At 42.5% G+C, this 15,290-nt stretch overlaps 1 protein-coding gene across 1 annotated transcript; it reads left to right on the top strand.

The window, feature by feature from the left end:
* The first annotated feature begins 332 nt into the window (after positions 1 to 332).
* Positions 333 to 1,835, top strand: LOC146630344 (uncharacterized). Its single transcript, XM_085355765.1, has 4 exons — positions 333 to 431; positions 665 to 821; positions 983 to 1,059; positions 1,539 to 1,835. Exons 1-4 carry the CDS (start codon positions 333 to 335, stop codon positions 1,833 to 1,835), a joined length of 630 nt encoding a protein of 209 aa, XP_085211891.1.
* The last annotated feature ends 13,455 nt before the right edge of the window (positions 1,836 to 15,290 follow it).

Genomic DNA, 15,290 nt, shown 5'->3' with positions numbered 1-15,290 from the left:
AAAGCTAAAAGTAAACATTAATTGAAAGAAACATGTTAACAGATAACATTAACATAGAAAAAGGAACTTCACAGTTGATTTAACAAAAGTCAGCTCAACTTGCAATTCCTATTCAACATTTTTGCATTTTTTTCAAAGCATTTGGTGTACAAATTACCGCATTTCGAGTAACATTAACTTATCAGAGTTTACTTATGATAATACTGATATCTGCTTTGACAAAGGATTCGTGCTTTGTGGGGGAAGATGCAGCCTCCGTTGATGCTCATATCAAGGTGCTAAATGATCAGCACAAGAAGCTACATCCTGACACAGCACTGGTGAAAGACCGCATGACAAAAACCTTTGCATGGAGACGTCGAGAGGTAGCTGAAGGAATGTGTACTGTGGACCTATTAAAGAGATATCCATTCCTGGGGACATCTGCAGGGGTAAGAACTGTTAAGATGATTGGGGAAACGGCTAATAATTTTTTTGTCTCTAAATCTGATTATTATTTTCTGTACTAACTGATTAATCAATCTGTTCATTATCTTTAGAATTTTTGTTCAATGGTTAAAGCACTTTACATTTATCTCCAGTCTGTGTCTTTAAACATGTCAAAAGTTTAAATCCTCAATGTAAAATGTCATTCTTTTGTCTATTCTGCTCTTTTCATTTCCAGTTGTGTGATGAGGTTGATTTAATGCATCCCTGCCAAGACAACATCTGTCGCCGCTTTAGCGAAAACTTCACTGCTGTTCTTCAAATGACCAAGGATTTGCCACTGAAGAAGGTCTACATGGAGGCAAGAGAGAATGCACTGGCTGAAGACATTACAGGTGCTAATTTGACCTCATACAAATAGTAAATTTTGTGACAATTCATTTGCTCTCTCTTCCAAAGATAATTGATGTACCATAGTGCCATGTCAAGAGCATGTTAATGGGAATTTGCATGCTATCAAAATCTAATGAAGTGCATTTGCATCTGTATGACCTAGGAATTGACTTCAAGGGGGCACTTCTCTTGCCATCCATCTTCAAGGAGAAGATAGAAGATTTCATCATCCTTGGAGAGGTAAATGCATGATGCAATGCATAGCCTTTGGCCACAAGTTTCATTCTCGGTGTTTTGTTGGCATGGAGCTGAATTCAGCTGCGGTTCAGCATCACAGCTAAGCTAATGTAGGGGAAACACTGCTGTTAATCCACAGTGCTGCTGTGCTCTTGGGTTTTGTCTGGTGTTTATATAGATAGATAGACCTTTATTGTCCCCTTAGGGAAATTCTTCTTCACAGGTACTGTCACTGTCAGGGGTGATTGCTTTTGCCCTTGAATATTATGTCAAACTTTAGCAGCTTATCAAACACTACCACAACAGTCATTGGTCAAGAAGCTTTTTGTTTGGAGTAGGGGCCATGTTTACAGGTTATCAGAATAGACAGTTTTGTTTTGCAGCAAAAAAAAAGAAGGTAATTTGAGGAATCTGTTGAAAATTCACTTGGCACATATTGCTTAAACATACTGTATACTAATGTTTTTCTTCCTCTTCTGCAGAATACTCCCATGAGTCCATACCCAACCATTCGAATGAAGGATAAGAGTTGGACAACTGCCCTCTCAAGACAGTGTCGCTGTGTTGTCACAGTTGAAGGAGTGGATGTTTGCTCATGCTGCTCGCTGGATGAGGCCTACATCTCAGCATTCTCCACCTTCTTCGTGTTCAACATGACCTACCCTGCATACTTCAAGAAAACACTTGTCTTTCTTCAGAACTGCATTGTCAACATAGGAGACCAGGGAGACAAACCCCTGCCAGTAAGTGTCACCAGGGTACTTAACCAACTCTATTAAATATGCCCCCACTCCACAAATGTTCAAAATGTTCAAAAAGGGCATTTACTCTGAGGAAGTTGATTACACATGTTGGGTTAGTACACGCACATGAGCCTCATTTCGGCATCACTTGTGGAATAAATGACTGCCAGGCAGCTTTTTCCAAGTATCACTCTTTTCAACGCCATGTGTGATCCGTCAAAACATTGTGTTCAGGTGTTTAATGTCTTTATGTGATTGTTTACTTTTTTTAAATGAATGTATTTTTCTTGACATGTCCTATGGCAATATACGAATGTAATCAAGAATGTATTCCTGTGGTTGTTTAAATGCTTTGATGTGATTCTATTATTGAAAATAAATGGTTAAATAACCAAATATTTTGGACTATTGGGGTACATTTTTGTCTCTTTAGGTACGAAATAGGTTGTCGCTGGGGGGGTACCCTCATAGGTACCCTATTGTACCCTTTTCAAGGGAACATTTCTGTACTATAGTTTGAAGGTACATTTATGTCTTAGGAAAGTACATGATTGTACTTCAGATGGTACAACTTCATAAGGTACAAAAATGTACCAAGCCTAAAGGGTACAGAAATGTCCTTCAAAAAGGAACACCCCCAGCGACAAGCATTTGTACCCTTTTTGGTACACTTTGGCACCCCTATTTCTGAGAGTATGGAGCATCAGAAGCAATAATTTTACATCCTCACCTGGCACCTCATTCTGCTGTATTTCACGGATGACAAAATATTGTATAAATAGCTTATGAGATTTGACATGAGGGATCAGTTTCCATTAATGTATCAAGAAGTTGTTAAAGTTTGTAGAGAGTGTGTTTGTTTCACAAACAAAATAGCTTTCGGTTTATTCCTCCGCTGTGCTTCTCTCCTAAGTGTGCTCTCAGGGGAGGAAACATGTATATTACATGAAATCTGACCTTGCCTTACTGTCAGGCCTTGCTTTTCAAGCTCCAGCTTCAGAGTGCGTGACAGTCTATAGGTGAATGTCTGTGATGAGCGCTGAGGCAAGAAATCAATGTGTGAAAAATGAAACTGTAATTAGCGTATCAGTCATGCCTTAAATGATACGTGAATGACAAGTTGGTGGCCAGGTGGGTTCTACACTGCTAAAAATAAACATTAGTCCCTCAATATTAATGAGCAGCACGTGTTTTCAAGACTATGACCGCATAGCAACTATTCTGTTAGAAAAACAACCAAGGCTTTGATTGATAGCATGTGAGACATGTTAGTTATATTAGGTGTAATCACTATCTAACCTTTTGTGAATATTTGATAAGTACTGAGTTCGTGCAAAGGTGGTCCGCCCTTAGTTGCTGAGATTCTCCCAGAGGACTGAGACTAGGATGCTAACAGCAGGCAGTCCATGTCTGAGCTGATGAAGTCAGACACTCCCTGGGGCTGGATTTTAACCAGAATACACGGGCACACTGCATTTTGTCATAACCAGAAATAGAAACAGAAGCCTGCTGATACTTTAAAAAACAAAAAAACAAAGATCAAGCATTATGATTATTCTAGAGTGACTCATCGAGCAACAAACAAAACAGGCAGTGTTAATGCATTTATCTAAATGTATTCTCTATTATTCTGTCAGTTTCTCGGGCATCTCTGCCTAAGAAGGAAGTGCAGTCACTTTGTGCAAAACGTAATGTATTGTAATTTATTCAAGAAAAAGTTAATAGATTAAAATGTTTATTCTAAAGAGATGGTGCCAAATCAAATCCCCTTTTGAGATACTTTACTGTGTTCGGCGCTCTGTATGCTATATGTTTGAGCGTACAATTCAAATGTAAAAAAAGAAAGAAAAAATGGCACCGTGTAAATTTGAAGTGTTTTCATCAGGATTCAAACACCTTTCTCTGTGCGGATGATTTATTAAATCCACAGTATTCTTCAGAATTCAGCTTCAGAATTATGTAAGGCCCATTTCCCACTGGAAATTACACTACTTATAGTTGCATGCAAACAGTTCATGTCAGAGTTGTGATATTCCAGCCACATTATTAACAAATGATAACTGCTGGACCCAGAAATTTGCCAGTGTGCTCCTAATGTCAGTCCCAAGCCCAGATAAAGGGGAAGTGTTGTACCAGGAAGGACATCCATGTAAAATCTTGAGCAAATCAAACATGCGTTTCAAAAATGAGATATCTATAACAGATTGTTAACCAGAATCGGGTTAAAAACGACTGCCTCTGGTGCTGGCAGCCAACAGGATGCCAGTGAAAATGGTGTTTCTGTTGTTCAAAGAAATGAGAAAAGGAAAGGTGGGAGGCATGTTTGAAGGCAGTGAGAGAGAAGGAAAGGTGGAAGTGTAGAGGTAAGATTAAGGACACTAACTATATTGTGTGTGCAGGACACCAGGTGTAAGAGAAGCAAGAGCAGGAATACTGCAGATGGATTCTGACTGTTGGTGTAGATATGAAGTGCAGTAGGAGTAATCTTGAAGGAAGAGTATGTGAATAGGGTTGTGGAGGGAAAGAGAGTGTCATATATGATCAGATAATGTTGAATGTTGTCAGTGTGTATGCCCCACACGTTGCATTTCAATTTGAAATGCAGATGGAAGGGAAAATTATGGAAATCCATGTGGTAAACATACACTTTAAGAGGCAGGAGGAACATTGTGTGATGTGTGAGTGGAGTGGAAGAAGGTGCACCCACGTGGACTGTACTGTATGTTATGCACAAGGTGCAGTTTGAGAGCAATGGGAGTCTGCCATGTGATGTGAGGGGAGAATATAGCTAGGCAGCATCAGATGGTCGTCTGTAGGATGACTCTGGACATCAAGAAGGAAGGATTAGGATAGCTCAGCAAGGATTAAATGGTGGAAGTCGAAGGAGGAAGAATGTTGCTGAGAGTTCAGGGAGGAATTGAGACAGGCTTTGGCTGGAAGGAAAAGTTACCAGATGACTAGGAAAGCACAGTTATAGCACTGATTGGAGCTGCCAAGAAGCAGTTTGGTGTATCCTCTGGACAGAGGAAAGAAGGTGATAAGACTTGATGGTGGAATAAGAAAATACAGGAAAGTGTTCAAAGGAAGAGGTTAGCAAAGAAAAAGTGGAATAGTCAGGAAGATGAAAGTAAGTAGACAGGAATACTTGGAGACTAGATGTATGGCAAAGAGAGGTGGAAAGAGCAAAGGAAACGGCTTAAAGTGAGCTGTATGGGAGGCTGGACACTAAGAAGGAGAAAAGGACTTGTGTCGGTTGACATATATATATGTATAATATATGTGTGTGTGTGTGTTTGTGTGTGTGTGTACTACATATCAAACTGGAAATCATGTGCAGTATGTGCAGTAGGTGATTAATGATGAAAATGTGCCAACGAGTGCATTCATCAGTACTTTGAGGAGTTGATGAAAGTAGAAAATGAGAGAGAAAGAGACAGAGCAGGATGGATGGAGGAACGTTACGAAATTGTGAAATGCAGAGGAGGAGGAAAGTGAGGGCACTACAGATTTGATGTTTGATTTGGGAGTGCTGATGGAGAAGTATAGAGAAGGTCAGAAAGAGTTGCACTATGTCTTTGTGGCTCTAGAGAAAGCATATGATAGAGTACTGAGAGAGGCTGTGGTGCTATTTGAGGAATTACGGTTAAGTCATTGTAATCTTTAGTGAGAGTAGAGAGCAGGTCTAAGAGAGCCTGGAGAGGTGGAGGTATGCTCTAGAGAGAAGACGAATGTAAGAGAGAGCATATTTCTCCTGTTTTGGCTTCCTTTCATTGGCTTCCTGTTAAATCCAGAATTGAATTCAAAATCCTGCTCCTCACATACAAGGGCTTAAATAATCAGGCCCCATCTTATCTTAATGACCTTGTAGTACCATATCACCCTATTAGAGCACTTCGCTCTCGCTCTGCAGGCCTACTTGTTGTTCCTAGAGTATTTAAAGTAGAATGGGAGGCAGAGCCTTCAGTTTTCAGGCCCCTCTTCTGTGGAACCAGCTTCCAGTTTGGATTCGGGAGACAGACACTATCTCTACTTTTAAGATTAGGCTTAAAACTTTCCTTTTTGCTAAAGCATATAGTTAGGGCTGGACCAGGTGACCCTGAATCCTCCCTTAGTTATGCTGCAATAGACGTAGGCTGCCGGGGGATTCCCATGATGCATTGAGTTTTTCCTTTCCAGTCACCTTTCTCGCTCACTATGTATTAACAGACCTCTCTGCATTGAATCATATCTGTTATTAACCTCTGTCTCTCTTCCACAGCATGTCTTTTATCCTGTCTTCCTTCTCTCACCCCAACCGGTCGCAGCAGATGGCCCCGCCCCTCCCTGAGCCTGGTTCTGCAGGAGGTTTCTTCCTGTTAAAAGGGAGTTTTTCCTTCCCACTGTCGCCAAAGTGCTTGCTCATAGGGGGTCATATGATTGTTGGGTTTTTCTCTGTATCTATGAAGCGCCTTGAGGTGACTTTTGTTGTGATTTGGCGCTATATAAATAAAATTGAATTGAATTAAGTCAGTGGAAAAACAGTCAGAATACATGTGTGTGAATGAGAGCGAAAGGTGAACATGCAAGGACAGGAAATACTGAAGGTAGATGACCTTCAATACTTTGGGTCAACAATTTAAACAATGGACAGTGAAGAAGAGTGTGCAAGCAGGGTGGAGCAAGTGGAGAAGAGTGTCAGGAGTGATTTGTGACAGAAGGATAGCAGCGAGAGTGGAGAAGGTTTACAAGATGGCACTGAGACCTGCTGTGATGTATGGTTTAGAGACAAATGACGAGCAGGATGAGCTGCAGCTGGCAGATGTTAAGGTTTTCATTGAGAGTAATCAGACCCAGGTTAGAAATGAGTACATCAGAGGAACAGTCTATTGAGCAGTTTGGAGACAAATTTAGAGAGACAAGGTTGAGATGGTTTATGTGCAGAAGAAGTATGGTGCTATGGACAAAGCATGATGAATATAGAGCTGCCCAGCAGGAGGACAAAATAAGATACTTTGATGGATAAATGCATTGAATAGAATAGAATAGAATAGAATTCAACTTTATTGTCATTGCACATGTGCTGGCAGAACTGAAATTTAGATATCCTATTTTTACAGTAACTGGCCAAATGATTTTGATAGTGACTCATCTCAGCTCAGGGATCCGGGAGGCATCCAAGCTTTAGGAAACCCTGGGGCAAACCTCAAAACAAACTGGAGGAATGATATATTGCATCTGCCATAATAGAGCCTCAGGATGCCCTTTTACTGCTGTTGTACTTTCTCCTTTGTTCATGTGATGCTACTTTTAAGTGCAATCTAGCTCCAGCCCCTCCGTTCGTTCCTTTATAATTCGGTGTCTTGCTGCTGCAACACACATAACCTCTTCTCATCTGATTGCTTTTCCAGCTACAAACCACCCTTAATTATAATGTAGCCGAGGTCAGACATTAGATCAGTTACTAGTCAAAGTCCTACACATAAAATAGACTTAAATTAGTGCCACATAATATATAATTAGAGCATAATTACTAGGTGGGTTGCAGTATTTTACTGTGACCTGATTTATATTTTGTTGGTATCCTATAGCAACGTGTCATATCCATATTTGTATAGAAATACTTTTTCAGATCTCCAGTTAAACCAATATTTCTATTGAGCGATGGCCATTTTGAACTTCTTGATGAAATAATGACATGGCCTTGTACTGGTCAGTGGTTTGCTTGTTTTAAGGATGGGCTGGACCTGCCTGGGCTCAGGTGGAGTTTCCTGTTCCCATTCTTCAGCCGTCTGATCTCATCAGACTCATCACCTACCTGAATTTAACGACCAGCTTCAGCATCCACACTAATGATCTTCTCCCAGTGCTAACATCCTCGTTCTCATTGTTTTCTAGAGACTTCTGTACAGTTGTAAAGCACACATCTTGCAAGACACATCCGCAGTGGCTTCCCCCGTCGTGTCTATTTCATTCTCTCCACAGTTGCCCTCCTGAGCTGCCTGAACAGTTTGGCCTAAACCAAATAAAACTTTTGAGCAGTAAACGGTTAAGTTACTAAATTGCGCTGTTGCCGTTTATGACCTTGCCAAATAATAGCTAACTTGTTGAATTTATTCTATTGGAATAAAGTGAAAGCCATATGAGAGCTGTATGATTGCAGCAGAGCTGGGAGTATTTCCCAGCAAATACACAGTATCAGGTTAGCCTGTCCCCCTTACAGAACTTAAAATATCTGCACAGAGTGACTCACATTTATCACCAACACTTATGCTCGCCTACTGGAGAAATTCCTCAATACACAGCTGGCATGCAGATATTTTCATTTGTATGTGCATGTAATAGTGTTGCAGTGGCATGCATTTTGATAGGTATGGCACAAAGCTCGTTTATGTGTAATGAGTTCATATATTACTTCCCAGTTTAATAGAATTATACATTCACTTACTTGACTATGCCTACCATACAGTCCTTTGAGATGATAAGTGCTGGAGGAAATCAGCACATTGTCACATGGGCTGATGTTTTATTGTTAAAGCTATGAATTATTCATGCATCCTCACCAAGTTTCAAATAGAGACACGAATTGTGTTTTTACTGACAGACAAACAGGGACAGATCCTTTTCTCAAAAGCACACAAATGCCAGTGTAATATAGATCATTTATCTGTTAATTTATGTGCAGGTTTCTTCCCAATTACGTATTCATAGAATCTTGGGGCAGAGTATGCACCTGTGAGAGAAATTTGTATTGATTCTTAAATATATAAATTTTCATTCAGATGAGTGGAACGTGAAGTTTCTGTTGAAAGACTCGCAGTTATGAATTCTAATTGTGCTCGATTCATTCTTGCACGGAGGCTTTCTGTTACGCTGGGAGACACTTTCCTCTTGTGTTGACCACGGTGTGAAATATCCGTTTAGAGGTAAAAATCCGACTTGAGTCATTTTACTGTGCTGAAGGCTCTTCAGTGAAGAATTTAACTTCTGACATGCAGGGACCAGCTTTCACAATTTTCAGTTGGTTAAATCCTCTGTTCTCTAACACATACAGTGTGCAGTTTTATACACAGTCCTACATTTTCAGAGGGTTCAAATCAATCCCGTCCCGTCCTTCTGGTACAAGTTAATCTTGGTTTCATCTGTCCAAAAATCATTTTCAGGACTGTTCAGATTATTTTAAATGTTTTCTAACAAAGTCTAATTGGCCTTCTTGTTCTTGAAGGTAACCAGTGGTTTAACCTTGTTACCTCTTTGTTTCCATTAATTGAACTATATAACGAAATGAACAGTAAATATACACAATACCAATGCTGGTTTTAGTATTGATACTACAGTGATAGGAGGAAAACTTTGTTTTCAAGCCTTTAAGCTCAGTATGCAACTTAACTGTACTGTGTTAAATAAATTATTTTTTTGGGAAATGACAGTGCGCCCCAGGGTGGCAGTGGCTACAATGTAGCTTGCCATCACCAGTGTGTGAATTTGTGTGTGAATGGGTGGATGACTGGTTGTGTAAAGCGCTTTGGGGTCCTTAGGGACTAGTAAAGCGCTATACAAATACAGGCCAAAAAAAATTCTGTCTCTCAGATGGAGAGCTGGGCTTGCTCTGTGCTCACTCCCTTCTGTTGCTGGGCTCCTGCTGTCACACCTGTTGCCACTTACTCATCAGCCACAGTAATTAAGGACATCGGCTTGAGCACCTACTCTCTGCCAGATTGCTGCTGTCCTTGTGGTGGTAATTATACCTTTTTTTGTTTTAATTTTTGGATTCTTTACTCTCTGTACTTGTTCATCTGCATCTATCTTTTTTTTTTTCTTTTTTTTTTTGCCTGTCCCGTTTGGCTCTTTTGCCATCAGAATTGTTGTCTAAAGGCAAAGAAAGATGCCCAACGGATTTACTTTACCAAATTGACCATCCCAGCCTTGCCGTAATGGTCCATTTGATTCACCTTTTATTGTTTATTTTATTTTCACTTACTGAATACGGGACAGACTTGACTGAGGGAAAGAAGGGGAGAAAGAAAGAGGGAAAGAGAAACAGCTGAGAAGAGGGACGGGGGAGAAGGGCAAAAAACAAAAACCAACAGAATGGGCAGAAAAAAAAAATGCATATATCGATCACCTGGATCACCTGCTGAGAAAGAAAAAAGAAAACAAACAGAAGAGAACAAGAGTAATAGAATAAACAACATCACAATGATATATGGGAATATGACAGTAAATACTAAATGTTAAACATTATTGTGCAGCACATAAGATCAACAGAACACAGTGTGCTTTGAGGTAGGAGCCAAAAAGGGTGTAGTTTGTGGGTGTGATCACCCGTGTGTACACCTGTGAGCATGGACGCGCTTGTTTTTTTTAAAAGGTTCCTTCATGTAATGATCTGCTAGAGGGGGCACGGCCCCGTCCTCCAGGGCATGAAGCAGGTATGGAGGAGATCAAAACTCCAGACATCCAGAGGCCCCCAGAACACAAGAGACCAAGGAAGACCAACAGAGGGGCAGCCGCGCCACTGTCCCAGAAAGAGCTGAGGAGAGTCCCAGATGAGGGCTCACTCAGCAGCCGCGGAGCAGAAGCCAGGGGGGGTTGCAGTGACGCGCCCGTGAGCTCCACCGGCAGCCAGCTGTGCCTGAGTGACCGAGCCCCAGGCCGAGAGGCCGGGGGCACCCCACCTCCGAAGTGGCCCGAGCGAGCCCCAGGCTCCAGGCCCCGATAAGCGGCCGCCAAGGAGTGAGCCGGTGTGTACCTGGATGCCCATCCCCGGACACAAGGAACCACCAACGCGCCGATGTCTGAGGGAGTCCGCCACTGGCAGGGGAAGTGGTGGTAGGGGGAGATAGGCCTCCAAACCTTGGAGGGCCTGATATGTCCCCAGAGAGGTGGCGTCTGACACCCAACCTGACATATAGACACAGACATACAGGCACACACAAATACAAACATCCATTCCCACCCTCATGCTCTCATATGCACTTACTCCACACTCAACCAACGTGGAGACAGACATAAAGAGACGCTGTACACACGATCACACTCCCCAAGCATACTCTACAAACCGGGTCTAGGTACCCTTGCCCCTGGAGGGGGGAACTGCACCCAGACCCAGGTGGTGTTACCCTTTTCCCTGCGGTGGGGGGAGGCAGACCGCCCCGACTCCGCAGCAGCAGGGAGGCCCCACACTCCAGACCGCAGTCGGACGGCCAACTCCTCCTCCTAGCCCCCCCACTCCAGCAGGTCGCAGAGAATGGGGGTGAGAGAAGACTCCAAACCTCCCTCCACCCGCTCATTGTAGTGTTGATGCATGTGTGTTCTAAGGTGCATTTAAAACCCAGGAGGGCATGGAGCTACCTGCCAGAGAGCAGCAGGTAAGCGCATGGTCCCTCCTGCTGGCCCTCAATGTCTACGTGTATTTAACATTGAGAGGTGGGCAACGATGCCAGGGGTGGGGTGTACACCCTGATGGTAATTTGGATTCCGTGTACCGTGCCCACCCCCAAGATCCTATATGTATGTGTAATGAGAGTGTGAGTAATGTGAATGTCTAAGTTGTGGGATAAAATTGAGGCAGAGGCAGCCAGAAGGGGACAGGGGGGGGGGTAGCCTCCTCTGCACCCTGGTGACATACCCCTACTCCAAGGTCCTGCATGTGTGGGTGGTTGTGGTGGAGCGGGAAGGGGGAGGCAGCTGGAGATGGGGAGGGAAGGAAGGGAGGGGCAAGTGACCCCTCCCTGGGGCCAGCTCCCCCGCTGACCCCAGTAGGCACCCCCATACTCCGCGACCCACCAGGGAAAGGGGGCCCAGGCCCATCCAGACCGGGGTCCAGTGCAGCAGCGCCTCCCGGCCCCACAGAGCCCGGGACAGTCCACCCAACCCCACCACAGAGAAAACTGCACCCACCCCACCATCCACTCATCTTCCAGACTACATAAGACAATAAACACCCAGGCTGAGATCTTCCTCCACCTCTCCTGTATCTCCCCCTCCTGCAGAGAGAGTTCCTGAAGAGAGGAAAGTTCCTGCAAGATGTGACAATCTCCCCCACCAGTTGAAGAGCCCCCCAGGTGGCTCGATGCACCGGCGGCACCCTGCTCCAGGGCTGGGCCCCATGCACCCACCCGCCCACAACCCCGGCAACACACCAACCAGGACCCAAGCCCCCGAGGCCCGGCACGGGCCCCAGCCCATCTGCATCTATCTACTCGTAACCACTCACCTGACTTTCAAGCTGGTCATTGTCTGCAACAGAGAAAATTCTTCTCCAACTACTTACCTGGACTCCAAAGTTTGTATTACCTGTAAAGGACGATAGTTCCACTTACCTGTCTGCCCACTGTTCACCACACACTCACCTGCTTAGCGCCTGGAACCCCTGTGGCTTGCCTTCTTACCCCCCTTGGTGCCTGTAGAACTATAATTTAACACTACAGTGTAATATATTGACTGATGGAGAATCCCCTAACGTTTACTAACCTCTGTTCTCCTCTTTGGCAGAATTTCTTACCTGCTCCAGTCCTACTTACCTGTCCGTACACCTGTCGTTGAGCTTTGGCTCTGTGAAAAGATCCTTTTGTGTTTGCAATAAACAATCTGAAAGCTTGCCATCCATCTCTTGGTCCATCTGACAGTTTTGTTTTATAAATAGAATATATATTTTATGTAGCTGGAAGTAGTCTATTAGAACTAACTGTCCATCCACACATCCATTCTCTTCCGCTTATCCTTTTCAGGGTGGGGATATGCTGGAGCCTATCTCTGCTGTCTTAGTACCCTGCCTTTCACAAGGCAGGGTACACCCTGGACAGGTCGCCCGTCTGTCACAGGGTTCTATTAGATCTAATATTTAGATTTTGTTTGATTAAGACAAAAACTTTAAAAACAATGTCCTGCTGTTGCCTTCCCAGATAGCAAGGAAACATTGAAACAATGTTGAGTCAATATCAGGCTGTGTCATTGAATCAACGTTGAAGTGTGACGTTGACCTAACGTCACTCTTGCACCCTTTTTTAATGTTGAAACAACGTCAGGTTTTGATGTTGAATCAATGTTGAAACCTGACATTGATTCAACGTTATATTTTCTAATACTGTTGACATTGAAACAATGTCAGATTCTGATATTGAAACACTGTTGAGCTATGGTGTTGATTTTCCACCTCTTTCGCACAGTTGCTTTTTATTAAAACAACAGTTAAATCATGACTGGAAATCTACCTTTCTTTATAGGTATTTTAACCAATACTAAACTACTGCATGTTTCCATCAATACTTAAACCACCTAAACACATAATTGTACTTATTCCTCAAATTGGACAACCTTTATCGAAAAAAAACAAATGTCTCACAATGTATCATGTCAATATTAATATCCTAAAATAAGAAAGCATTGCATGTGATGTAACAGAGAAAAAAAAATAGGTCAGTAGGCCATGTTTCGTTTGCTAAATACTTTCTTAAAAGACAGTTTCCTATTTACATTTACATGTTTCACAGAAGTTTGTAATTTTTTACTCCGGGATAAGGATGCATGATGTGCGTCCTGCACCACCCAAACGATCTGGGGCGTATCGGAGCCATTTCTGCACTGCTTGTGCAAAGACAAACTCGGACATAGAGTTTTCCCCTAACTGCTGCGTCAGGCCATCTAGGACAAAAATACACACACACACAAACAAAAAAAGTGAATTAGAGCACATGAATAAGCTCTTGTTAACTGTCTTCAGCGGGGAGAAAGTATGTAAACTCCTAGGCTGATAAACATGAAAGTCACCAGGCGTAAATCTGCAAACTGCCGCATTTGATTCCCAAAGAGCTATGAGCGGAAAAAGTGATAAGTCTTAGCATGGTGTGCCGTGTATCCTTTAAAACAAAATAAACATGGGGTCCTCAAGCTGTACAAACTACAACCCGTGGACTAAACAAGCCAAAGACCAAAGACTCCATCTCCAGATTAACCGGACATGAAAGTCTTGTTATTAAGAAAGACAAAGTAATATAGCAAAAAAACGGTAAAACTTACCAAATATGCATTTGCAGAGCGCTGTATCTTTAAATGACATTTTTTGCTTTGTCTGGTCCTTGGTTTTTTCCCTGCCCAGTTTAGTACTGAGTCCGCGGCGGACTCGCACCTCCAGTGTGGTCCCTCCAATCAAGGCAAAGCGTCTCACCTATAGACACATTTTAAGAGATGGAATTAGCGTGTCTCATGTCTTAAATGTGTATGCAAGTGCTTGTGTGTTTAATCAACAAGCCGTTGTTATGTATTTAAATCACATCTGACAGCTATTACACTTTATAGTTACAAAGTGTACATAACCTTTATATACTTACCATTGCCTTATTTGCCTCTTGTGATTGAAGAGCTGCCTCTGCATTGTTTAGCTCCTCAATGTTGTGCAAGGGCAAATCCAGAGGCAGTACCCCAGCATCTACCGATTCATTGCAGCAGGGATGGCGGATGGCTCTGACCTCCTCACGGAGTTCGTTAACAGCTCTCGTCAGGTCTGACAGCATAGTTAATAGCTTTTGTGAGGTCGCATCTGTTTAAAAAAACAATTCTAGAAAGATTAATGGCTTAAGCAGTGAGAGGCGAAAAACAAATAAATAATAAAACGCAGTTTACGTGTGGACAAAAGGTGCAAACGCAAGGTAGGTGAGCGTCCAACGTAAAGTTAGGTGAGCGTGCTGAGTAAAGTTAGGTGAACAAACAAAGGAACCCTCAAAGCGTTAGGCTAGGTTATATAAGGGAATATAACGGAAAAGTACGAAACTAAAATGTTTTCTTTGTTGATAGACTTTGTTCGCAGTGCAATTTATTTGTTGCCGGATTGTAAGATGAAAGTAGACGCAATGTCGGGCTCCCACATTTTATCCGAAACTTTACATTAACAAGTTTGTTTTTTTTACTGTTATTCAAATGCAACCGTGGAAATAACGAATAGAACAAAAGTCATTCATTCTTACCTTATACTAATCGTGGCAGGCCAGTGCAGTGCATGAACTGATGCCTTCTCCGGTCAATTCCGCTGAGAGTAAATCTAATGTCCTGCTCTACTGTACAAGACAATGGTTACCTGGAGAGATGTACCAATGTGAGAGGGGGTGCTATGGAATAGTTCAAGTGGTAGCAACTTTAATTTCCCGCTCAACCAAAAATCGATGGTTTTTCAACGTGATTGTTGTCACCTTGTCAACTATAAATAGATCAACAATCAACGATGACAGAACAACAGTGAATCAATGTTATTTCAATGTCAGTGTCAGGTTTCATCAGTATTTCAATGTTGACATTTCAATCCTGACGATTCTGATGGTTCAGAAAGAAAATCAACATCTGTTCAATGTCTCCTTGCTATCTGGGTTGGCTCCTGTTGTCACTAAAGATTGAGTACTTAATGTTTAACAGCACTTTAGCAGGAAGTTAAAAATGTCACAAAATCTCTGGAAAGTTTCAACAACACTGAAGTATCAAACAGTTATTGTAAAGGTTAACCCAACTGGCGCACATCCTAAC

This window comes from Diplotaxodon limnothrissa, linkage group LG6 (assembly GCF_057381915.1).
Source record: "Diplotaxodon limnothrissa isolate DT_005_m linkage group LG6, D_limnothrissa_male_GT1.1, whole genome shotgun sequence".
Classification (NCBI taxonomy): domain Eukaryota; kingdom Metazoa; phylum Chordata; class Actinopteri; order Cichliformes; family Cichlidae; genus Diplotaxodon; species Diplotaxodon limnothrissa.
Note: the sequence above shows the minus strand (reverse complement) of the source record. Positions and strands in the feature narration are given on the sequence as shown.